Source organism: Apus apus, chromosome Z (assembly GCF_020740795.1).
Source record: "Apus apus isolate bApuApu2 chromosome Z, bApuApu2.pri.cur, whole genome shotgun sequence".
Lineage (NCBI taxonomy): Eukaryota > Metazoa > Chordata > Aves > Apodiformes > Apodidae > Apus > Apus apus.
The window spans coordinates 50,253,971-50,280,730 of NC_067312.1; the positions used below are offsets into that span (position 1 = coordinate 50,253,971).

The 26,760-nt window shown below is 39.6% G+C and overlaps 1 protein-coding gene across 1 annotated transcript; it reads left to right on the forward strand.

Moving 5' to 3' along the window:
• The first annotated feature begins 716 nt into the window (after positions 1–716).
• Positions 717–12,748, forward strand: SLC25A46 (solute carrier family 25 member 46). The gene is made up of 8 exons (XM_051643086.1): positions 717–1,063; positions 2,401–2,443; positions 3,103–3,160; positions 3,657–3,734; positions 4,442–4,542; positions 7,507–7,563; positions 7,914–7,971; positions 10,885–12,748. The coding sequence occupies exons 1-8, from the start codon at positions 811–813 to the stop codon at positions 11,461–11,463; spliced, it is 1,227 nt and encodes a 408-aa protein (XP_051499046.1). The 5' UTR covers positions 717–810; the 3' UTR covers positions 11,464–12,748.
• The last annotated feature ends 14,012 nt before the right edge of the window (positions 12,749–26,760 follow it).

The window sequence follows — 26,760 nt, forward strand, 5'->3', positions numbered from 1 at the left end:
GATGCCGTGGATCAGATGGGGATGTCGTTGCGGGAGGCCTGGACAAGCTTCTCAGGGCAGGCAGAGCTGAGAGAGCTCCAAGACCACAAGGGAGGTGTCCGGCCGGTGCCAGACCCGCCTTGCCCCCTCAGAAACCTCTGGCTGGCCAAGGCGGGGACGCGCGGCCCCACCCTGTACCCGCCCGCGCCCGCAGCCCGGAGGAGCACTCGGCATTCCCGAGGGAAGCGCAGGGAGCGGGAGCGGCGGGGCTGTGCCGGGCAGAGCCCGGACTGACCCCTGCCGCCCCGCGGGGGCCGCTCAGGCCGCCAGCACCGACGCCGCAAGCCACGACGGCAGCTCGCGGCTCCGCACCCGGTTGACTCCCTGACTGCAGCCGGGCTGGGAGCTCCCCGCGGGCAGGAGGGGGCTGGGAGCTCCCCGCGGGCAGGAAGGGGCTGGGAGCTCCCCGCGGGCAGGAGGGGGCTGGGAGCTCCCCGCGGGCAGGAGGGGGCTGGGAGCAGCCCCGGGGGGAGCGCAGCTCCCTCCCGCTGCCCCGCACGGGCCCCGCCGCGCCGGCAGAGGGCGCTCCCGCCCGCCTCCTGCCCGCACCGCCCGCCGGCCCGCTCCTCCCGGGCTGGGCGAGAGGAGCGACGCTATTGGTCCGGCCGGCGCGGGCCCCGCCTCCTCCTCCTCACGTGACCCCAGCAGGGCGCGGCCCTGCGGCCGGAAGGGGCGGTGGGGGCGGTCCCGGGCAGCGCCCCTGCGGTCGGTGGCGGCCTGAGCGCCTCCCGCTCCGCTCCCCGCCGCTCCGCTCCCCGCCCGCCTCCCGCCATGCACCCGCGGCGCCCCGAGGGCTTCGACGGCTTGGGCTACCGCGGGGGCGGCCGGGAGGAGCCGAACCCCGGCGTCAGGCCCTTCGGCGGCGGCTCGGAGCTGGGCCCCTGGGTGACCAGCCCGCCCGACATCCCCGGCAGCCGCAACCTGCACTGGGGGGAGAGGACGCCGCCCTACGCTGCGGGGACCCCCTCGGGGGGCGCCGGCCTCAACGAGGAGCCCAACCCCGGGGCGGGCGCCCCCGGCGCTGGTAAGGGAGGCCCTGGCGCAGCCCGGCAGGGCAGCCGGCTCCGCGCCGTCCGTCTGCCCGTCCCTGTCGCCCTCCTGCTTAGCGGGCGAGGCCCTGCGGCCGGCGAGGGTGGATCCCTGGGGCCGGGAAGGGCGAGCAGGCCTCGCCGTGCCCGTCCGAGCGCCGTCCGCCTTGGCCGGGGCCGCGCTGCGCGGCGCCGGGCCCGCGGGCGCGTTCAACACGCGTGCCTGTCGCGGGTTGGTGATGCGGGAGCGCCAGAAAAAAACATCCGCTAGGAGGAAGAGACCTAGGCTGCTCCGTATTGTCTTCTTTAATTGTAGGGATGTGCTGGATCAGTTTACATATTGAAGTTTTATGAAAGACTAATTTCTTTGAAACTGAGTTAGATTAATGAGTGAGTCTTCTAGTGCAGTGGGTTTTTTCCAGGTCTTACAGTGAGGGCAGGCCTTTGCTGGGCTTTCATCCACGGAAGCATCGCTTAAACATTCTTAAACAGTTGGACTCTACCCTGTTTTTTGGTGCTGTCTGCTCATGGAGGGTATGCTGATACTGTGTTTTGGAGTAGCTGTATCACTGAGTCCAGCTTCTGCAAGTGTAGAGTGTTTTGCCACTCCTGCTAGGAGGGCTCCCACATCTGTGTAGTTACTGAGGGTACCCCATGCTTATGGTGTATTATAGGACTGAGCATTAATTTTTAGTTGCCTTTCCATTTCTGATGCTTTTCTTAAAACCTTATACTTGCCAACACGTCAGTGTCGGTCTGGTAGCAGACAGCACAGTTTAAGGCAATTTTGACAGTTCTCTGGTAACTGGATTTTTGCAGTGGACTGGAGATAACTTGCTTGAAAACTTGCATCATATTGATGCTTGCTACATCATCACTGGTGTTTTGTGTTATCTTTTCCAACGTTTCTCTTTTTAATATTTTTGGGTTTAAAATTAATTTCGCCTCAAATACCTAAATTCATGTTGCAGCATTATTGTAAACTGTTGTGCATGCTCATTTTTTCAGTGGTTGGTTTGCTTTAGATTTTGTATGTATTAAAATATTCTGGTTTACTGTTCACTTTGTCTCTTTTTTTCTCATGTAGCTGTTATAAGATAAGGATAATTTTATTTACAAAAGTATGTATAAACTCAAATGCAGTCTGAAGTGCAAGTGTTGCTGAGGGAATAACTTTTTGTAGTCATCTTGTTGAATTGTCATAGACCTTGTGGTTTAGTGCTTCTAATTTTCTGAAGAAGGATAGTATAAAATCAGTTTAGCAGATCATCTGTATGGCATTTTCTCCTCCTTTGTCATTATCACTGCTGTATAATCTCTGCGTTTTTTTCAGAGCAGTTGAACAGATTTGCAGGCTTTGGTATTGGCCTTGCAAGGTAAGAGTCATGTAATAATTTGAAGTAGTAAAGCTATTATTGTCTTATGTTCCCTATCTACACTTCTGTGTTGTGTTTTTATGCCAGTAAACTTTATGCAGTTGAAATGCCTTTAGAAATCTACTACCTGGTATCCATGTAGGTTTCTGGTCTCCTTAAATGCAGTGTTTCTCAAAATTATTTAATCCGCAATAAGAAAAAGTTTTTTATACAGCATGCCCAGGATATGTGTACCCTGTCAGAGCAGTCTGAAAATACTGCTAGAAAACTGGTTTCACTCTTGCCACTTTCTGTTTTGTATGAAGATGAAAGTGCCTTCAAGTATATTTTCAAAGTATCCTGGAATAGTATTGTTGATCTGAGTAATGTGCCCTAGGGGATCCTGCTTTAGGAGGGGAGTTGGACCAGATGATCTGTAGAGGTACATGCTCTAACTGTGGGCTTCTTCATAGTGAATGTGTGTATCAGGATTTTTGACACTTGCTCATTCATAGGGTAGGCAGACTATCTATCAGGTAGCCATTCAAAATGCCTCATTAATTCACTAGCTAATGTATAGTTTTTCCAAATACTGATCTAATGTTAGAGGAAAATAACATACTTTTTCTAATAAGTTGTATGATTGCATCCTGTGCTTTAAATACACTTTTCTTTTAAAGCCTATTTACAGAAAATGTGTTGGCACATCCTTGCATTGTTCTACGTCGCCAGTGTCAGGTATGTCTTTCATACTACTTTTTCCAGTCACAGCTCCCGAGTACAGCAATATTTCTGTGTTTTCATACTCTGTAGAGAATAAGGAAGGTTTGCAGTTCTTAGGGAAACTCTGCTACATTAACATGTTTTTATTTGTAGCATACATGTTTTCCATTCTGAAATTGAACTTACCATGAACATTCTCAGTAGTTTTTGTTTGGACAGTGGAAAATTAATTACAGCAAGTAAATGTTTCAGAGTCTGTGGGGCAACTTCCAGATCCCCACTGATGGTCACTTGGTTTCCAGTATTTTCTGGTTTATGCTTGCTTTATTGTTTACATTTTTCACATACAAAACTTAAACTTCCTGCCTGTTTCCTTAATTCTCACTGAAATTTTATTCATATTTTGGTCACTTTAGCAGATCTTCACAAAGTTCATATTTTGGAAGTGCTTTTTTCTTTGTAGATGCAACATCTGCAAGTGTGTTTATAAAAATAATTTCTATTTTAACAGGTTAACTATCATGCTCGAAATTATCATCTCACTCCATTTACTATTGTGAATATTATGTACAGCATCAATAAGACTCAGGTAAGTATTTGGTATCAGGCTGTATCTGAGCAGTTATGGTTACTGTAGCACATATGTATGTGGTTATCTTTAACTCCCTGTGTAACTGGTGGTTAAAAACATGGCTCTTGTTAGGGTTTGTTAATGGTTGCAGGAATGTTTCAAGGAGATTATTGTAATTTTTTTTAAGAAATACAGCACTTAATCTGGAAAATTTGCAGGTGTTAGAGAACAAAAAAATGTCCCGAAACTAGTTTGTTTTCGGTAGGATTTTAAAAAATAATCTCTATGTGAATAAAGAGATTATCCAAACTACTACTTCCAGAGACAGTATTGCATAAGTTTCCAGTTCTGTGTAGCAATGGCAATCCTGAAGCTCAGAAGAGAGTGAGAAAATCTGGATTTCTTACAGATGTGCTTTAACATTGCGAGTTCATTTTGTCCCTAGAAAACAGTGTTAAGTTTATAATACAGGGTATTAAGAGTGAGAGCTATGCTTCCAAGTTTGTTGACAACTGTTTGAAAATACTGAAAAACAGAAGTTTCTTCGGAGTTAAAAAATTAGTTGTTTCCTGAACTTGATGGTGAAATTTCTTTGTATAATTGTAGCCCTCTGCAGTTTGATTTGCTGAAATTTTATAAACATTGGTAAGACTTTATAAAAATTATGAAAGTTTTTGAGTTTTATGTTGCATGAATCAAAGCATGTTCCATATTTCAAATTACAGGGTCCAAGAGCTCTATGGAAAGGAATGGGCAGCACTTTCATTGTTCAGGGTATAACTATGGGAACAGAAGGCATCATCAGTGAATTTACACCTTTGCCAAGGTATTGCATGATTTTTTTTTTTTTACTGCTTCTGGGAAACCGATCATCAGTTGCTGACTTATATTCAGAGTGTTAGAAATTTAAAGCTGTTTGAAAAATTTTACTTAGAGCAGTAAGACATTGAGTAGGTGCTTTCAGCACAGTATGGTTGTCTTGGCAAAGATGACCTTGTAATGAATAACTAATGAGAAACTTTCTGGGAGCTTAGTATGTTTGGATGTCTGTCTGCTGTTCTGAGTATAGAAATAAAGTAGCAAGTTGGTCTTCAGTATAATTTCATTGTAATAATTGCTAAATTGCATTTTGTATTTTGGTGTGTATTGTGTGGCACTAGCAAATACCGTGTCTGAGGTAAAACATTCTAGTTTCATTAATCTAAATACAGGAAACTTGAGGGAATTTTAACAGCTAATGAGCCAGCACTGATGCCTTGCTGAACATTTTCACTGTCATTTGTAGGTGAGGGAACAGAATTGCCTGCATTAATAAATGATAAGACATATTAAATAAGAGTCTGTGTGACTGACAGCTTTGTCTTCTGTCTGCCTTTACAAGCAACTATATGTACACTGTTCAGTATTCTTATAATAAAGGGATTATAACTATAAATCAGTTCCTTCATTTAAAGAGGTAGTCATCATTCTACTTTACTGTGTCCATCTTTGGCTAGAGTAGTCTAGTCATCTTTTTTTTTTTGTGACTCTACTACTTTTTATGCTGAACTGTAACTCCAGGCTTGTTTTTAACAGTTGTAGGGCACACATTTAAGCCAGTAAATACAAATTTACATTTATAAAGATTTATGTATTTCTAAGTATAATTTAAAATATATATTTGAAAGATCTGTTTTGGAAAATAAAATAGGGAGGCAGGCAAGTAGTTGGATTTACAGCTGGTTAAGTGTACGTGGGCCAGTGGGCTGGACATTTGTGTTTCCTTTCAGAAGAGGTAAGTATCTATTTTTAAAGTATGGACAGAGTCCACACAGGGACATGGAATCTGACCTAATTTTAAAGATAAGAAATACAAGCAGGCTGAATCAAACTGATACATGTATGCATAGTAATAAAAACAAGTCTTTGCAGGTTCTGCCATTCATCAAAAGCATTAGGAAAAGCATTTCATGTTTCAGTTAGACGGGGTGTGTTTTTAAGCTTTTTAGTCAGTTCTGTCTCAAACGTAGCTGAAATTCTCAGTGATATACTTTTCTCTGTGTTTTATTCTTGTTTTTAAGTTGAGTTCATGAGATGCAATATAGTGTTTATATTTTCATAGTTCTGATTTCTGTCCAGTGTGAGCAAGGATTTTCTTCTGTTGGCCAGTTGTTCAGTAATTGGCAGAGTAAGCTTGTGCAGCTGCCAAAGAAGCAATTCCTTCTGCTTAGTACCTTCTCATTCCTTACTCAGTGCTACCTCACCCTTGTGCCAACACAGTATGTGAACAGTGATGAAACGAACTGGATTCAGGAAGTGATCTGGTTGAAGTGGTTGTCTTGTATGTGCACAGCCCCATGCAGTTTTTTATTGGGTGATTTCCCTCCTGTTTAATGGTAGCATGCATGTTTTGGCTGTCACAGGGAGCTAAAAGTTACTGATTATAGCAGCAGTGCTAGCAAATCTGATATAAAAATCTTAATTAACTACATTATCAACCTCAAAAGGACAGAAGGAAGTGAGATATAAGTTCCAATTCTGTATTACAATATCATAAAAGAATCCCCCTGCTTTAGGAGAGGAACCCAGAAATGGTTGTTAATCTTTTTGTGACAAGTTGAATGTGGTTGTGTACTACAGAGACTCATTCCTTAATTGTGCTTCCACTGCAGGAACAGTTACACCTAGTGGACTGACGGGCTAGGCTTTCACACATGAGTTTGGCTGGGTTTATTTCCCTCATCTTTTTCAGTATTACACTCAGTGGATGTGATACACGTGTCCAAAATATGTAATCGTGAATGATCTCCCCTTCTTTAGTCACTGACTAAAGTCATAGCACTTAGGAAAGTGATAATTCTTACTACCACTAGTGTGTTAGTAAGAAATGAGTGTTTCTTAGAGTTTCCTTTCTTGCATTGGAGTTGTTCCAACTACAGGAAGCAGGTGACTGCAGTTCGTGAACAAGAATTGAAACTGAATACTCTATAGCTTGTTATTAAAATTGTGTGATCTAATGTGTCCAACTTTTCAGGGAGAAATATCTTTACCTCATAGCTAGAGTACTTAGAAAATTTATTATAAAGGTATTTGGTATTTGAATGTTACCTTGAGCCAGGTGGGATTACATTTTCTATCGAGTGAAGTGTGGTTAACATTTACTGCTCATATTTTGAAGTAACTAGAAAATACTACTTTCAGGGCCTTTTTTAAAAGTCACCTTTCTATTAAACACATTTTTTCTTTTGTTTCATCAGGATTGGTAAAGACTGGTCATAAGCCAAAAGTTTGTACAGAATTACTCTGCAGCTTGTTCTGACCTGTTGTTCTTGATTTGATCTTGTCTAACTGTCAGAATGTGATTTAGGTTTTCAGGAAAGACGGAACAGCTGGGCAAGCATAACTGCAAAGAACAGGAAAAGTATAACCAAAACAGTGTAAAAACATGTATATTGATAAAGAAAAACTATTGAGATTTTGAAATAATCTAATATTCCTTGAAAATGGCTTTAAGAGTTAGTAACTAAGGATGCACAATAAGTGCAAAGCACAGAAGCCTGTAGGTGGGAGAGCTAGACACCTTATTAATAATGAAGAGCGTTTCTGGTAGAATGCCTAGCAGGCCCAAATAACTTCTAGAAGTTAAGCATGATTTAATAAATGTGTAGCTGATGTCTTTCCACTGTGGGAAATCCTGCAACGTAAACCAATAGTAGAACACAGTATGGAAACTGAATGTTGACACCCATGAAATAAATGATTGAAAATAACATGTTCTTATCCATATTAAGGTAAATACTTTTCTTTTTAGGGAGCTTTCACATAAATGGAACCTGAAGCAGATAGGTGGACACCTTCTACTCAAAGGGTAAGTATAACGTGTTATTACCTTATGTCTTAGTATCTAAGCATTAATAAAACAACTATATACACATTAGTTTAATATGCAGCTATGGTTACTTGACAGGGCTCTAATAGTAGTTTTCAAATTATGTCGGAGACACCTGAATCAGTCTGGTCACATAGAAATGGATTTAACAGAACTTCAGACTGAAGCTCATCTTCACTTGTTGATGTGCTTTTTAGAAATTGAGTTATGGTTTGTTAATTTTCTCTCAGGCATGACTTGGTAGATAAATTTGTCAACATTCAGATGCATATTTGGCTAAAATTACAGTATTGTCATGACTTTAATTCTTATCTTGTTAATTTCTACAGTTTAACACATGTGATAGCAATGCCTTTTTATTCTGCCAGCCTGATTGAAACTGTACAGGTAACTTACGTATTTTTACAACTTTTTAAAATACGCCATTATTGTCTCTATAGACTGCGTGGAGAAATTAATCTTTAGCTTTGGATTCAGGTTTATGTTGCAGTAGTTGCATTTGTTTTGCTTGAGACTATGACTTACTAACTTAGAAAAAGTATTTACTCATATGGGTATATTAGAAATACTGTCTGAAATCAAACTCTAGAATTTAATTTAGCATTTAATATAGATAGCTGGAATATATTGTCTATGAAAATAAGAACAAGTTACATCTATATGTTCTATTAGATAAAACATAAAGTTTTTCTCATGTATAGTTTTTAAAAGGCATGTTGGGCAAGTTGTTGCAGTGACCCCTTTCTGTATAACAACTAAAAAGCTTTTCCAGCTTTGTTTTGCCAAAATACTGAACTTTTACTATTTCAGGTCTACTTTCATTCAGTCAGCTTTTTATTTTTAATTTTTCATCTAGTCCTTTCTTAGCAAAGAAAATCAGTATCAGGACCAGTCACTTAGGATAGAGATTAACTTGTTCTTTAACTGTGCAGAGTAACGAATAGCACTGTGTTGCAGATTGACTTTGAGTGACAGATGTTTTTTCTGGAGAGAGAGACAGGGTTTAGCTAGGCAGAAATGGTCCATGGTAATTCTTCCAGCTATCTCTCTAAATGAGTTGCTCTTAATTAACACGGTAGTCTTTTGTGCAGCTAATGGAATTCCTGCTGTAAAGTGAATGGAGGGTGATGGAAGATACTCATGTCATTCAGTCATCAAAACAGTAAATATCATGCATAGTATAGGCAAGCTGTAAGTACTGTCAAGACCGATTTAGATCCAACTGTTTAAACCTGTAGTTTAACTGCTCATATATGTCTGCAAAATGATGCATTTTCTGTGGAGAAGAGGCAAACAAGGCTGATTTTTAGTTTCTTAGTCTCTGCCTGTACTTCAGAGGCAGGTGCTCTTAAAGGACAGGATTCCTCTCTGGACAGAGGTTCTAAACTTAAAAGAGCCATAATGTACTAGGAAGGCTGTTCTGTCTAAACCAGCCATATTATGGACTAACAGGACAGGTGAGATTAAATGTCTGTGCATACAGACATGTAGGTAGACTTCCCAAAAGCAAGCCCCCATTCTCTAAAGATACTCTGTATTTAGGAAACCCTCTTCCAGTCTCCTGTTGAATTATTCAATATTCAGTAATTCAGTAATGCTCCAGAAATATAGCCTAAGTGGATCTCTTAACTTTGTGAAAGCCTTGACAAGATTTAACTGGTCTCATACTGGGAAGCTCATTTAGGAAACTCCTTTATGTTCTAGGGAGCAACTTTACCCTAAGCATGACATAATCCTGGAACTAGAAACTATGGTAGAACACTGTTCATGTGTCTTGAGTTCATAGCAGGCCACAGAATGAAATGTTTAATTCAGCTGTCTTACTATTTCTGTATTAGTCTGAAGGGATGTTACCTGTCTTGTTGGACATGAGAATGTATTTACCAATAAATTATAAAAGAGAAAATGATTTAGACCCTGTCTTCTGTTTGCAAAATAAGTAAGTTTTTTGCTAGAAAGCAGCTTAATAGAAAAGTAATTGAAAAGCCAAAACATCATCTCCCCCAGCCTTTCAGATAGGTGATTGCTTATAAGAATAATTCCACTGAGACCTGAGAGTTTTAGGATTAGTAGGCTCAGCTCTGTGCAAGTATTTTACTGAATAAATGTATATATACCAAATGAAACGCATTTTGCAGTTCCTGGAAATATACTGAGCTTTCTTAAAAGAAACACAGTAGAAGTAATGATAGTGTTTGTGAAGATTTTATTTATGCTGTATTAACCAGTGCAGGGAGCCAATTTGGATAAATTCTGGTAAACCATACCATTCAACAGTGTTAATTTGACACTTCTCCAAGTAAATATATTTCATCAAAATAACTGTAAATGGTAGAAATTTGTAGCTGCTGCATATAACTGATTTTTGTCTTTACATTTCCAACCACATGGTGGCGTGTTTGACAAAAGCAAGTACAGTTTTGAAATGCAGTGACTACAGCGATATGGAGCAGAATAGGATTCGGTAGGGTTTATGATGCTTAACTTGTACTAAAAGTGTGGAACAACATCACATTCTCAAGTATTTGAACTACTTTTTCTTCTGCTCAGACTGACCATGGCAGCTTTGCAGGCTGTTAGTTCTTCCTCAGAGTATTGAAAAATATTCTGGTGTTTTTTCCTCACATGAAGTCAGGAGACAGACAGCATGGATTCAGAGAGCTCCCAAATCCTGAATAATGGGTGTAACAGAGATAAAACACTGATTTTTATATAAGCATTAGAAGAGGAAACAATGTCTTCAACTTAGTCCTACAGTCTTGGGTAGAATAAAACTAAATAATTACTAAGTGAATTCTTTATTTTTACTATATGAACAAAATAATTACCTCCTTTCTAAGATGTATAACGGAATGGAAATGTTCAGAGCTGAACCTATTAAATTAAAATTAAAACACTTATTCAAAGTAGTATTTATACACCTTAAAAAAAAGGATTTTTAAATTAGATCCATACTCCTGGCATTTTGCTGTGGAAGTAAGCTTTTTCAACATGTCTGTTTTGCAGACTGATATTTCAGCAGCAGGATGAAAGTTAAGTTTCTTTGGTAGTAACACAAATAACTGGAATGTCCATTAAATAAAAACTCTTCAAGCTGTGTTCATTTCTTTAAAAGCAAGTTTACCTGAATGCTATCAAGAGTGTTAAACCGAATAATTTGTATCAGTATAGAGGTATATCTACAATTGCATGCAAATGTTTAACTCTTAAAAAGATCAGCAGCAATAAAGGGTGGAAGTGGATGTCAGCAAGGTTGGGAAATAGGCAGCTCAAGTTGTAACTATTCCTTTGTGCTTGTAGAGCGAAATAATTCGAGATAATCCTGGCATCTTGGACTGCGTGAAAGAAGGAATTGGCAGAGTTGTAGGCATGGGAGTACCCCATAGCAAGCGTCTCCTTCCTCTGATGGTCTTGACTTTTCCAACTGCTCTACATGGAGTTCTTCACTATGTCATCAGTTCCATTGTCCAGAAGCTTGTTTTGTTTGTTCTAAAACGGGATAATTCCCACAATCTTCCAACTGAGAGCTCTTCTTCTGTGCAGAGCATGCTGGATGCATATTTTCCAGAACTTATTGCTAGCTTTGCAGCTAGCCTTTGTGCTGATGTCATGCTCTACCCACTGGAGACTGTTTTACACCGCCTTCATATTCAAGGGACACGCACAATAATTGACAATACAGACCTTGGCTATGAAGTGCTTCCGATCAATACTCAGTATGAGGGAATGAGAGACTGCATAAATACTATAAAACGGGAAGAAGGAATGCTAGGTTTTTATAAGGGATTTGGAGCTGTTATAGTACAGTATACCTTGCATGTAGCACTTTTACAGCTTACCAAAATCATTTACTCCACACTGCTTCAAAATGTTTCTTAGTCTCTTCAGGTGTGGATTTAGCATAGTGGACATGATTCACTTACTAACCTAATTATTGTTTAAAATGGCTTAGAAGATTAAGCTTGGAGAATCCACTCCGTGAATTCTCCTTACAGTGTAAATGAACTTTAAAAATGGGGATATAGTTTCCTAAGTGTAATTAAAAAGTACTGTATACATTTATAAGTATAGACACAAAATGGATATATAATATGTAGTCATACACAAGGGGATTGAATTTCAAATGTGGTTGGAGTGAGGATTACTTTTTCTCTTACCAGGTAACTGACTTAAGGAATGGGTATGAATTCTTAACTGCTTTACAAACATCATATTTGATATTTCGTTTGGGCTGTTAGTCAGTTCAAAGACTTTTAAAGATGTTTCCAACTGAAATGTTAATGGAGCTGTGAGCAAACTAGAAACTGTAAAAGTAACTTAACATAAATGTTATAATTTACAGGTACATATAAAAGTACTTAATTTGCTGCAGTGTGGCAGAAGACAACAAAGAAGAATCCTTTGCTTTGTACAAAAAAACAAAAGCTTGGGTTTGGGCAAAGTTTCACAGAATGCAAATTTGTCTGTCTTGCAGTTTGTTTGCAAGGCTTGCAGTAAATAAAATGTGTGAATAAAGGAAGTTAGAAGTTGATGTGTGCATGTTTAAGTGCCATTTTTAGTTGACTTTCCAGCAGTAACATCAGGGTTTAGTTTTACTCTGCTACTTCATATAAGAGTAGAATAACCTTAAAATATACGTAGTATCAGTGTTCAAAGTGTGTAGAAAGTGTAAAAAATTAATTGGTTATTTCTGGATTTTCTCTTTTTTTAGGTCTGACAGGGATGTATGCAGTTATCTACTCACTATTTAGCACTGATGTCCTTCATTTAAAGTCTGTTGGGTTAGATGCTTTGGGAGCAGAATTACTTCTGCTTGTGTGCAACCAAATAACTGAAATGTACCATTTTTGCCCTCATCTTCTAGTAAATCAAGACTTTCAGTCTGCAAATGTGTTCTGTTCATTCAAAATTTAGTCCTCCTTGGTTTCATCAGTAAATATAATGAAAGTTGGGGAGGAGGATTATTTTTAGCAAATAAAACAAGCTTGTGGAAAGTTGCTTTTAAACTATTATGAGGCTGCTGCCTTTTTTACACTTTCATGTGGCAAGTCTACCTTTGTGAATACTGTAAATTGATGTGCATTTTAATCATTAATTATTGTATAGTAGTTACCACAAAAAGTAGTAATGGCAAAATAATTAAAAAGGTGTTGCTGTTCATAAATTCTGACTTTACATCATTCGTGGGTCTACTTTGATATTAACCTAACTTTCATGTATTTTAAATGTGTAAGTGTTGAAATTGAAAGTACAGTTAACTTGGGATCTGGTTTTATTTTGAAATGTTGTTAATTGCAAATTTAGTGTATAGAGTGGAAGCAATGAAATAAAATGAGAGCTCACTGTAAATATTTTGAAGTAGTTAACTGAAGAGGCAAGTAAAAGAATCCTGATTTGTGTGTTATAGTTTATTGTATAGGCTTCAGGATGGATTTTTCAAGTTCCTTAGCTTTCTTAAGTGCAGGGATGTGTTTAACAAAACTACATGCAAGAACTTGGGCAAAATGTTCAATTCCTCATTTATATTTTTAAGGTTTCTATGAGTATGAAAAGAGTTATATCACATAATCATCCATATTGGAAAAAAATCTTGGCAGATCGTCTAGTCAAAATTCCTGCTTTGAGCAAGGACGACATTGAGCTCAGGCCTTTGTCCAGTCAAGCTTTTCATTCCAGTTTTTAATACATAAAACCAGCCTTTTCCAAGGTGTTATATTCAGCTGAAGCCAACTGTTTCATCAGAGTTGCCTCGAAGTTTGTAGCCACGTGCATGTTGGAGATTAACACTTGCAGATATATCAGTAAAACTGGGCAGTAATATGTTTCTAGGAATAAAATTTTAGGGAAAACACTTTGTCATACGAAATGCAAAACATGTCTATATATTCTACAAGGGGGAAAATAGATATTGTGCTAGAATGTTAACTTGTCAAACACTCTCTTGCTTTCATTGCTGAGAGTTCTACAGTTATGTCTATGCCCGAGTCTCAGACATTTAACTTTGGCAGAATGCTGTCAACTTACAGCTGGTGTTCTGCAGTAAAAAAGCCATTTGCTTAGGGCTGTTCTTTCTTGGTTCTCTTCCCATCAGTTAGAATTAACATGTTTTAATCCTTCCTGTATACTCTTTACCTTTCAAAAGAAGTAGTACTCTGGCTTGCCCAGAGTTGCTGGTTTTGCCCATGCAAAAATATAAATGAATGTAGGGTTAAAAAAATGTTTTTTAACATTTTAATTATATGTGTACAGTAACTGTATTTCTGGTTTTCATTTGGAACTTAAATCTAGGTACTCATGTTTTAGCTCAGATGGGTGATCAATACGTGGCTTTAGAAGGATCTGCTACTGAAAATAACAAAATGGTGAATTGCTGTATAAAGTAAGGTTTTAATTTTCTGGAATAAGAAAAATTCTTATGCACTCTATTCTTCCTGGTACAAACTTTTTTGTACATTGTTTTACTGACTTTTAAAATAATTTTTAAATAAGAGAGCTGATTTCAAGAAGAGAAGTGTTACTAAGAAATACAGATTCAGTGTAATGTTCCCAAGAATTCCTTGGCTTCTTACCCACGCCTCTTGAAAAGCAAGCCTTGATCTGTAGTAACTGACAATAGACTAGCCAGAAGGCTGAGATACGAGGTCTACTGGAAACCATGGCAATTAGCTGCCCTTTTTTAATAGAGCTATCCTACAGATCAGAGTTACTTTCAGATATGTTAGAATAGAGCTTTTCGATCTAGTGTTGGTGTGAGTACAGCATTCTTTAGCTGGATTCCAGCTACATTCATTCCTTTTAGCAGAGCTGTTTTGGAACACATATGAATTAATCTACCACTGGGTGCTTTCTGTAATACTTCAGATGTGCAGTGTGTTTTACACATCTGTGCAGAATTTGTAAGACTTAATATCAAATTACATGCTTTTCTTAGCTCTTCTGAATTTAGCAGCAAGTTCGAACTATGTAAGCTAATGTCTGTCTTGCTTGTTCTGAGATGAGTGACTGGATACATGCCTTCAGCCACAAACATAATAGTGCATGTGCTGTAAATAAGGCCTGTCTCTGCTTTACCATGTAACTATCCTCTCTACTCTTAAGATACTTATTGGTATAATTCAGGACTAGCAGAGGTCACTTTCAAACTATTTACCCTTTCAGTGATACTTCAAGAAGAGCCCACACTAAATTTTTTTACTAAATGGTATATCAAGAGATTTAAGAACAGCGTGTAACAACAGTGTTCCTTGACCTTTATGGGAAGAGAAGCAGTAGCAAAACATGAATAAACTGTTTGACAAGTTTTCCATTAGAAGATGAAATAAGTCTCCAGCAGGGGCAGGAAACAGTAAGAACTTTTATTTAATCAAGAACTGGCGGCATCTGTGTTTTAAAAGTAGATCTGATTTTAAGGATTTAGATAAAACTGGTTTTAGATTTTTTTTTTTTGGCAGAATAAGGATAATTTGGTCTTTACCTTCACCACTGCAGCCCCTCCACAGACACTTTGGCAAATCATGAGCAAAATTTGAGGGTGGGAAAGAAGCAATATTGAAAATGGAATGTAGAAATTGCCCAGAAATACAGATAAACCATAGCTGATTATTGTTCTCAATTACAAAAAGTTGATAAAAGTGGAAATGTCCAAATTTAAGTATTTATGGAAGGTTTCATTTGAAAGTCTCTTTCTGTCTTTACCTTTCAAAAGATGTTTTTAAATGTAAGTTACTAAGCCCAGCATGTTCTTTTTTTCTACTGATACTTGGAAACTAGCTCAGCTAAAAAGCCAGTTATTTGAGGCTTATTTTACGAGGCTTGTGAAGGACCTAGAGCATAAGCCCACTGAGGAGCAGCTGAGGGAGCTGGGGTTGTTTAGTCTGGAGAAGAGAAGCCTGAGGGAAGATCTCATTGCTCTTTACAACTACCTGGAAGGAGGCTGGAGTGCTGAGGGGGACAGCCTCTTCTCCCTGGTGACGTTTGATAGGACCAGAGGGAATGGATGCAAGCTGTGCCAGGGGAGGTTTAGATTAGATATTAGGAAGCATTTCTTCACTGAAAGGGTTGTCAGGCATTGGAATAGATTTCCAGGGAAGTGGCAGAGTCACCATCTATGGAGGAATTTAAACAGCACGTGGACCTGGTGCTTAAGGAAATGGTTTAGTGGTGAACTTCTGCTGTTAGGTCCAGGGCTGGACCAGATGATCTTGGAGGTCTTTTCCAGCCAGGGACATTCTGTGATTCTTTCAGCTTTTCAACAGGGAGGGGTAAAAAAAGCCATCTACATCTTCCCTTCAAATCAAGGCACAAATTCAATGAAGCTAAATACCAGCATACAGCAGTCTAATACTGCAGTTACAGTTTTTTGATTACTGTTATTCAGACTGCTAATGAGTTGTCTACAATACATGTTGCCTGTGGCAGCTTCATCTGGGTGAGATACTGTATCACTCTCCTCTTATTTTTCAAACTGTAGGGACAAAATGTGACTTTGCCCACCAAAGTAACAAAAATAGAAGGGATGGTTTAGCATTTGCCAGAAGTTCTAACTCTTTTTCTTATTTCACAGCCTTAAGCTTGGCACTAAGACAAGTCCAGAACAAAAGGACTTGTTGGACAAGACTCAACTCTGTTCTGTACAGGCAATTTGTCTCTTTGTGCAGACTGAACTTCTAGAGGCAACAGGCTTATAAATTTGTGTTCCTGATTCTTGGTTTTAGGGTACCTCTAGAAAAGAAAAACAGATTTGCTTTTACTGCAGCAGTGATTGTAACTAGCTGAACTTTTTTATCCCTGAAATGGAATCTTGAGTTAATGTAATATTGAGCCTTCAAGCACATTGCGTAGGAAGAAGCAGCAATATTGACAGTTGCCTTGATTCTCAGCTCCTAGCTGGTATCAGCTCTATTAAGTACCATTCAAAATGAATGTGGAATCTTTCATGTCCATGCAGAAGACTAATGTGTTTTATGGTTTCTAAGGTATAAGTCTAAACCTGTTGAAACATACAAGCACAGGCAGGATTTTCAGAGACTCCAGCCCATGGTCTAACTTCATGCAAAATGAGGCAGAAGAAAAAGACAATGGGTAAGCAGATTCTTGAAACCTAGTATGTGCTTACCAATGTAAGCTCCTTGCCAAGGATGTACATATCACTTTAACAGCTACTTGAGCACAGTGGAAGGAAGGAGACAATTTCTTATGTAATTACATGTGCATAATCATGTCTACAGTGTAGTGGCAGGGGGCTTTTTTCTTTCCATTGCAAGCAAAAAAAAAAAAAAAAAGGCAAAAAAGATGCAGTGATGCAAGTAACTGTTGTGTAACCAGTCTAACATCCAGTTTAGCTAATACAAATTATATTTTAATAAAATACAGCTACTCGTCACCTTTATGGGTCTGCTCTTACCAAGAAAATGAATGTGTCATGTCCTCTTTGGCTATTTAATGTAATTCATTTGCCAACATAATGTAGAAACTCACTTGTGCGTTTTTCCCTCTGACACATCTGTGTCTGGTTAATGCTCTCTAGTAATGAAATTTCAACATAACACCCTTCAGTCTTAATAAATAGACTGCAGTTGAAAAATTGTTCCGATTACTCCATGAAAGGGAAAATAATTGTATATTTAAATACCACTTCAAGATTTTTCTCAATGGAAGTGCTAAATAGACATTTTAGGTCACAAAGGAAATATACTGCTGACATAATAAGTAAAAAAAAAGTCAAAACTTCCTAAAACTGTCAGTGTGAACTTTTTCTGTTATTAAATGCAGTATTAGGAAAACCTTACAGGGTGCAATATAAAAAGTTGGAATCATACTTAGGAGCTATTGGGGGAGCTCTGTAACTGACATTGCTCAGGAAACTAATACTTCTGCTTCCACAGCAGGACAGCCGTAAGCATTGTAGTGCTCTTATAGCTGGAGGCATAAGGGAACACAAATCGTGATGGTTCTGCTCTGATGCATGGCTTCTTTTGTCTTCTCTGCAGCTGCAAGTTGTTGGTCATCTGTCAGGGTTTCTTTTTCCCCTTCTATCAATTAAAATGTGAATAGCTGCTTTTCAGATCTTCAAACTCTCTGCAGATTGTACAGAGTTATCAGGTCAGGATTATCTCAGGATTAATCATCATCATGAGAATGACATTGGAGGTGTGTGGAAGATCTGTGAATGCTGCAGAGCTGTGTGGTGTGGAGGGTGAGGTGGGATGTGCTAGGGGCAGAACTACCAAACAAATGAGAATGTACCTTTTTTAGAGTTTGCACAAACCCTACATTTTCTCCCCAGTTGCTTTCTGGATTGTGTTCATGGCTTTGCTGAGGTTGTGTTTTCTGCCTTCCATGTCCATCTGTCTTTTTCCCACTGGAGTTCTGATATTGAGTAATACAGAATACATTTTGTAACAGAATACCTTTGCAACGACTATTAAACAGGATGATTTAGCATTGTGGAAAATAGAATGTTGTATTGTCAGGGACCTCCTGCTCTACCTTGTGACTTTAATGTAAGGTTTTCTTTGCATCCAGTACTTGCATGGTACTCACTTTTCCAGAGGTGCATACATCTTCCTAAGTCCTCTTCTCTTCCACTTTTTTTATTTATTCTATTCCTATAGAGCTTTGAAGCAAGTAAGAAAGTAGTTTGAAAACAACACAGTTATAATTTGACAAACTGATGGTAGTTCAAAATGTCATTGACTTTTCAAGATGTTTCTAAAATCCACTAATTCTTTCATATGAAAAGAACATTAGAATGTGTGGTTTCCATTTAGAATTTTAACAACCTCCAAAAAACAAAATAAACTGTTATTGAGATTTTGTAAGTAAATAAGACTGGAGGGGATAAATGACTTAAAATAGGTTTTTACTTGCACAAACACACATATACCAGCTTTTGATGGTTCCTGAGCTTCAGATGTATGCTCAGAGACAACTAAGATGTCCAGAACTAGAATGTAAGCATTAAAAAAGAAAACAAAATTTCTGCTGAAGAATGGTGAGTTATATGCATGTCATGAAGATTTGAATATAGTATTATTTGTTAATCTTGTGAGTCTCTGTGTTGTATAACAAAGTAACTAAATCATTTATCAAGATCTGGCAAGACTCGTTTAGACTTCAGATTTTATGGAAATGCCTGGAAAACTGATGAGTACATCACAACACCTTAGCATGCTGTGGGGAGTTGACCTTGCCTGGCTGCTAGCTGCCCATCCAACCACTCTTACCATTCTCCCTTCTCAGCAGAATGGGGGGAGAAAAACATAACAAGAAGCTCATGGGTCAAGACAAGGACAGGGAGATCAGTCACCAATTACCATAATGGACAAAACAGACTTGGGGAAATTAGTTTAATTTATTTCTAATTAAGCAGAGCAGGATACAGAGAAATAACACATCTAAAATCACCTTCATTCCATCCCTTCCTTCTTCCCAGGCTTAGCTTCACTCCCAATTCTCTACCACCTGCCCCCGATCAGTGCAGGAGGACAGGGCATGGGGATTGTAGTCAGTTCATTACACATTGTCTGTGCCATTCCCTCCTTCTCACTCTCTTCTCCTGCTCCAGTGTGGCGTCCCTCCCGTGGGAAACAGTCCTTCATCAGCTTCTGTAAAGTGGGTCTTTCCCATGGGCTGCAGTCCCTCAGGAATAGACTTTTCCAGTGTGGATCCCCACAGGGTCACAGATCGTTCCAGAACACCTTCTCCTGCATGGGCTTCTCTCCATAGGCCACAACTCCTGCAACCAGTGCACTGCTCCAGTTGTGATGCTCCAGAGAGTCACAACTTCGTTTGCAGTATCCTCACACCCCAGTGTGAGGTCCTTCACAGCCTGCATTATGGGTATCTGCTCCACTGTGTTCCTCATTGGGCTCCAGAGGGACAACCTGTGTCATCATGATCTTAACAACAATGTCTAGAAGGCAGTGTTCTTTTATTCAGTCTTGCCTGTAGCCTGGGTTATGCCCAAAATTTCTTTGCAGACGCAAAATGTTTGATGATCAATTTTAGAGTCGACTGATGTGTCCATGCACAATCCATGCACAACCTTCATAGGGCCATGCAAAAGCTGACACTTGAACCAGATACCAAATTGCCTTTCAAACATTCTGCAGCTGAGGTGAGACGTGTTTGACTATAAATCAGATTGACTTTGGGAGAAGAAAAAACATTTCCTTGGAAAATCCTGACTGTACTGGGAGATTGTGGTCTGCTTTTATGATCTGTGATTCCCAGAGATGGTACTGTGTTGATGCTGCTACCTTGAGATTTCTTTGACAGATAAAAGTGTGAGTTCAGACCATAGTCTGCAAGGTGTGAGGCAAGTCCATTGGTGGTTTTTTGGTTAATCCTTTTGTATCTCCCCTGAATAATATACAGAGAAGGATAAATTTCAGTATTTACACTCTTCAAAATGGCCCCTGATGAACTGGGTGCTCAGCTGCTTTATGGGCTTACTACCTGGATCTACCTGACTGCTCAAACTGCATCTCATGTTCTTCCTTTATGGTCCCTTATGCACAATTTGACTTCTGACAGGGCTGGCTCTAAACTTCACAAAAAGTAGGCTGAATTGAGAGTGGTGACTTTCACAGTAAAGTGAAGAGCAAGGATGAATTTGCAAGCAGTTGTTTTTTAATCATCATTTAGATTGTCTCTGTGCTCTCAGCTGCTTGGTAAGTGTGTCAGAAGGGCCCCTCGGGTGCTTGTAGAAGTGACAGCTTCCTTGTTTGTTGTTTGCTTGATTATCCTGGTAATGGCTTCCAGAAGGAGTCTGATACAGGTGTTTTGCAATGCTAGTCTGTTGCCCTCAGCTGAGGAGCTAGTTTCATTTTCTTCTTACTCATATGCCACTTTTTGCAAAACCATAACAGCATCAGAACTCAGCTGTGAGTACTGTTCACTGTCATACATTTCCTTGTCATGAGCCCCTGTGTTAGGACGCATCCAGCATCGGGCCATCGCTTGTCCGTGGTCCCTAGGAAATCAGTGTATGCACATTTCTGTCCAAACAGGTACATTTTCCAGCATAAAACCATTTCTGAACTATCAACCCACCTTCAAACATACATATATATGCCTTTTCCCCACTAAGCATACCAGTAAGCAAACTGCTAGCTAGTTAGATGCCAACCCAAAAGTTTTGAAATGCATGAGGACAGGATGGAAGTTTCCTTTTTTTAGTTCCTTTTTTCTACCTAGCACCTTGACCGTATCTGTGAGTAATACACTAAATAGGTAACATGCTGATGGTATCTACAGTAATCATTTAAGCAGGCATGAACAGTGAAGTATTTATATCCATGGCTGGCTGTAGAATTAATGAGAACTGTTGCAACTAGGACAGCCCTGGGAAGAAGGACTGTTTTGTTCATCTGGAAACATAGTCAATAGCTAGCTGGAGCTGCCAGCGCTTGGATGGAAGTAAGACACTGACACAAGAAAAAAATGCAAGATTTCTGTAGGTCTTTCTTTACCATCACAAGGAACAGCAGCTGATCAATGATCTGCAGTTCACAAAGTTTTTCCCCAGTGGGTGATCTGGTGCCAAGAGGAATACTCGCCACCTGGTAGGTAAAGTGTAGCATTAATAATTTACTGTTTTAGTACAGGAGAAAGTGGCTCTGAAATGTTTTGGGGTTTTTTTCTCCTTTTTTGGTGAAGGGGGAGAGGCAGGTTGTGGAATGTCCTGTATGAAATTATTAGTATGATAATCTGGGTGGAAGTGAAGGAAGTGGCAGTTTCAGATGCAAGACAATAGGAGTGACATTTGCTTTTAACTGAGTGCAGCAGGACACTAACCAAGAGGTGACTTTGCATCCTGCCTCTCTGCTTTTGCAATTAGTTTCTTCTCTGACATCAAGACAAATGCTTCCATGATGTGTTCTTCAAAGTGTCCAGACCAGATTAATGGTTCAAATTTTTATCTTTCCATTCTTGTTGATATGGCAAATACAATTATATATGTCTGGACATTGTGAAACGAATGAAACTAGTAACTCCTGCATTATTCTTATCCCTCTCTCCTTCCAGATAAGTACAAGCATTAATCTTTTCCAAAATATGTAGGGAAGAGCATCACTCTATACCTATATTCATGTGAGTTCTTCCTGCTTTACCTGGAAAACAGCTCTAACTGTGCTTAGCACAACTATGTGCTTCTGTCTTCTTCGCAAAGAAATAGGCAATGTGGCTGTGTATTATACTGATACTATACAGCCACTGTCTTTTCTCTGTGTGAGGGCCATCCATTAGCAATCTCTAAGAAACCTATGCTAACCCAGCAATTTCGTCCAGTGTGATGGATCAAACTTCGTTAAGTGATTAATAAGATTTGCATACACCGAGACCACTGACTCTATTCTTTACCACATGTTTTTATTAATTTGTTCAAAAGACTGGTCTGTAGGTTCCTGGGTCTCCCCTAAGAGACTCTTGAAAAAAGTGTGTCACCTTTGCCGCTTCCTAATCTTTTAATACCAAATAATTTTTTGAGTGGTGATGTACTGAAGCTACTTAATTAAATTCATTCCCTGAATTCCTTTACAGCTCTAGAGTTAACAGTGTGGCAGTTGTTGCTGTTGACTTTGCTTGTTCTGTAACGTCTTTTGTTGCTGGTTCAGTTTGAGGTAGCACTTCTGATATATCACCCATAGAGAAGAGTTTCTTTCTGAAAATGCTGCAAACCATTCCACTATGAACACATAAACAGAAAACTTAGCTGTCTTCTGGTAAGGCCATGTTTTCTGCTTCCCTCTTTTCATCGTGATGATCTGTTGGTGCTGTATATTCTCTGGCCAGGTTCCTATTCCAGGTGTATTGGGGTAATGGCTGATTATTGGTTTCTTATGCCCCATGTGAGGTATTTGTCCATCTCCCTATCCCACCTTACTGTGTTTTTCACAGTTCTTCTGGCTTTGTTTACAATGCCATCTAGTATTCTTTAGAATGGAACTATAGTTTTTCTAAAGCTGTTTTTTAACTATTTCCTTTACTGTCACATTTGGTCACATTGTCTTTTTTTCCTTTCATTGAGATTTTCTTGCTTTGTAGCATTTTTGTTTGTTTGTTTGTTTGTTTGTTTTCTATGCTTCTTTTCTGGGAACAAGCAGTCTTTGATTGTGTTTAAAACTTACTTCAACATCTTGCTCAGTGGTGATGTTAGCCTATAAACTGGGGGTAGCTGTGTCAATCTGTTACTTTTCTATTTACTGCCATGTAGCTTTCCTGGTCTCCCTTGGTACATAGGCATGAGGGTAATATTGTGGAGGGCCAGTTAGTAACGTACAACCCAGTCCTTCGCTGCGGCCAGAAAACTTCAGCCCACTGAGTTTCTACATTACTCATTGGCATAAACATGCTTCTAATCCCATTTCATCTGGTTGCCCTTTACCCAGAGCACTACACGTGCATTTTCAGTCGTTCCTACACACTTTATATGCCTGGTTTCACAACACCTCATCTACTGTCTTTAAGTTACCAGTATGATATTTACACTGATGTCCTCATTACAAGTTAGTCAGTCATTCCAGATCCAACACCTTGTCTTAGACTTCTGTCACTCATATGGAACCTAATTTACTCAGATCCTTCATTTTCTTATCTGTATCTTGTTACCTGGGCAGCAGCATTCCCATGCAGTGCCCATAGTGCCATGCTCCTGCCAAAATGGGTTCTCTTCTACATCTTCCCCACCCTCTGTTTCAAGAAGTAATACCTGTCATCACTTTCATATTAAAAAGTGTACAATAATTTTTCTATGTGCCCATAAATGTGTTTATTGGTTGGAAAAATTATAGCAGTGGTAGATCAAGGACTTAAATGAACTGGAAAATTTCCATGGAGTAAGCAAAAGACTGGGTCTTTATTTCATAAAAGTCAAATACATTAAAGGCCTGGAGACATTAAATGGTTGCTGCAAGGAACAGTGGGATCCTCTGCTCTAGTTCTTGCCATGCACTGGAGAGATGCAGATTTAAGAACAGCAGATGGAAGAGGGCAGTAATCAAAGTGTACCTACATTGTCCTCAGTGAAATTTGCATTTTCTGCATATGATTCCTAAGGCAAAATTTTAAATGTAGGTGCTACATAAATCATCAATGTGATACTAAACTTCTAACAGTTGACTTATCCCTTACTTCCCTCCCACACTATTCTAAAAACCATACTGAGTTAGCACCACATTAACTGATGCCTATGATATTAAATAAACCAGAATCTGAAATCACCCTGAGAATCACCCGAAAAAAATGTTTTTAAAGTGGAAAAAGGTAAAAAAAGGTTGTTGTTTTTTTTTTTTTTAATTAAATTAAAAACTCACCCAAGCTATTTTTTTATTTTTAGGAAAAGCTGGGAAAACGTGCCAAATCATACCAGGAACAATTTTAGGATGGTGGAAGACTGTTAAGCAATCAGAAAGTTGTGTATGACTATTTTGTGCAGGATGCAGTCTCATTTCAACAATTTCTGCTTGGATGTGATAGGGAAAAAATTGCTTAACAGCAACCATTGATCCCTTTTACAAGACAGGAACAGTGTCATGCACAAAGGTGGGAGGTTGGATAGATCTTGCACATCAATAAATACCTCATGTTTAGCCTCGTCAGCTTGGTGATGAGAGAATTACAAAACTTTGTTGTGATGAATGGGTCTGCTAGTAGTTTAAGGTATGACAGTCACCACCCAGGAAATCTCAAAAAGGAAAGAAGGGAGCTTTCTTAACACGTAATGGCTCTTTACCCAGCCAGAAATATTAAACATATGACCCAGGGTCAACAAGCTGCAGATGGGTAAGTTTTCTTCCAAGAATCAGAATTAGTGTCTCATGATGCAGATGTGAATTTTCTGGTATATGAAATCCTTATGTGAAGGCCAGTTACTTTTCAGAAAAAAACATGCTGTCTCTGAAATTTAAGGGCCAGAGCATAATATACCAAGAGTGCTTCTGCTTGCCATGTTGAGAGAATGGAATGGAATGGAATGGAATACTATACTATACTATAATTTCAATTGGAAGGGAGAAACAACAGTCTTCTAGTCCCACTGTCTGATCACTTCAGGGCTGACCAAAAGCTAAAACATAGTAAGGACGTTGTTCAAGTGCTTCTTAAACACTGACAGACCTGGGGCATTGACCACCTCCCTGGGAAGCCTGTTCCAGTGTTTGATCACCCTCTCAGAAAATAAATGCTTCCTCATGTCAAGTCTGAACCTCCCCTGATGCAGCTTTGAGCCATTTTCAGGTGTCCTGTCACTGGATCCTGGGAAGAAGAGCTCAGCATCTCCCCTCTCCACCTCGTCTCCTCAGGAAGCTGTAGTGCAGTGAGGTCACCCCTCAGACTCCTTTTCTCTCAACCACGCAAACCCACAGTCCTCAGCCACTCCTCACAGGAGATACCTTTCAGCCCTTCCACCAGCTTTGTTTATCCCTTATGGATGCATTCAAGGGATTAAATGGTGGGGCCCAGAACTGCACACCACGCTCCTGGTGAGACCGCACCAATGCTGGGTACAACAGGACAATCTCTGTTGACTGACTGGTTGTGCTGTGTTTGTTGCCCCCCAGGATGTGGATTGTCCTTGTGGCAGAGCACACTGCTGTCTCCTGGTGAGCCTGCTGCCCACCAGCACTTCCAGATCCCTCCCTGCGGGGCAGTGCTCCAGCTACTCCTCTCCCCATTTAGACTTGTGCCTGGTATGAGGTGCAGAATCCAGCATTTGGGCGAGTTCAATTTCATGCCGATTGTTGCCCAGTGCTCCAATCTATCTGGATCTCTGTGCAAGGCATCTTGTCCCATGATAGTGTCAACAGCATGTCCTAGTTTACTATCATCAACAAACTTTCTAAAGGTATATTAAATTCCTGCATCCCAGTCATTGATAAAAACACTGAGTTAAAGTAGATTCATAAATCTGTTATTCTAAGAACTTTGTACACAGCTTATATTAATAATCCTCCCATGTGTTCTTTTAATGGAGTCTGAGCCAAAACTTACACTAATTGTAGTTTTTATTTTCCTATTGATGTCAAATGAAGTTTGGATCAGGCTGTAGGAAGAGTACATGTTACGGAAAGATGAAAGAACTTAAAGGTTAAGAAAATATAGGAAATGTTTAACTTTCAAACATCTACAGCCTTTGTCCAAAGGTTTATGTGATCCAGGGTGCAGCCATTTATCTCCCTCCCCTTTCCCTTCCTTCCCTACCCATACTTTGCATTTACACAAAACAATTGCAGTAGCTCCTAAGCATTTTTGCTGTCAGGTTTGATGAATCTTTTCTCTCCGAGTTCTGTAGTGAGAAACATTGTTTTCTTACAGTACCATGCCTTATGAAGCTTACTAGTTATTAAGGACGAGATCACAAAGTTTGTTTATAGTGTGAATGGGTCAAACACCAAGTATAAGCCACACAAACTCATTTCAAAAAGTGAATGCTCTGCACTCCCATTATTATGAACAACACTAAAAGTTATTAATCACCCATGTGAGAACAGTAAAAGGTAAATAGCTCAAATAGTAGAAGGCAATTCAGTGTTCAGTATTCTATTTCAGTACCTTGCACAACACTTTGACAATATAAGAAATTGTTTTTAAAATAACAGATCATCCAGTAAATTAGTCTTGGTATGTAGGATTTATCTGAGGCACCTGTTAGTTCAGCAATCTGTTATGAAAACATTCTCAATGAACCTTGAAGCTTTCTTTGAAGTGTAGGAGAGTTAAGACTTGGGGGTTTTCTTCAGGCATATTTTGATACCTTCATCTTTAATGAAGCCATTATGTGCCCTTTAGAAGTCACTTTTTGTCAACATTATATTTTTGTGCTTGTGTTGTCTACCTGAGCCTGATCTGGTTTTGGTGTCAATTATGAGATCACTGTAAAATTAGAAAAATGATGTGACCTGAAATTCTACTCATTTTCAACCAGTTTCTTCTCTTTCCTTCGAAGTTCAGTACTACTTGGGTTTCATTTCACTGAACAGGTGTAGCGGCGTGGGGTCTGTGGTTTTTTTCTTTTTAATCTGCTGGAACTCTGAAAATAACTGGCAGTGCTATTGCAGGTAAAGGTAATGATGTAACAGAAGGAAAGCACCAAAAAGTAACCTATGTATGCAGTGAAAGAATGCGGGAGACACACAGGATATGCACACCTTGCTGTTCTTGTGTTTTGAGCAA

What these genes read in the sequence shown, in the direction of transcription:
- SLC25A46 (XM_051643086.1), top strand. Translation starts at nt 811, where the DNA reads ATGCACCCGCGGCGCCCCGAGGGCTTCGACGGCTTGGGCTACCGCGGG. An exon ending in GGCGGGCGCCCCCGGCGCTG is followed by an intron (nt 1,064 to 2,400) that starts GTAAGGGAGGCC and finishes CGTTTTTTTCAG; the next exon opens with AGCAGTTGAACAGATTTGCA. An exon ending in GCCTGATTGAAACTGTACAG is followed by an intron (nt 7,972 to 10,884) that starts GTAACTTACGTA and finishes TTGTGCTTGTAG; the next exon opens with AGCGAAATAATTCGAGATAA.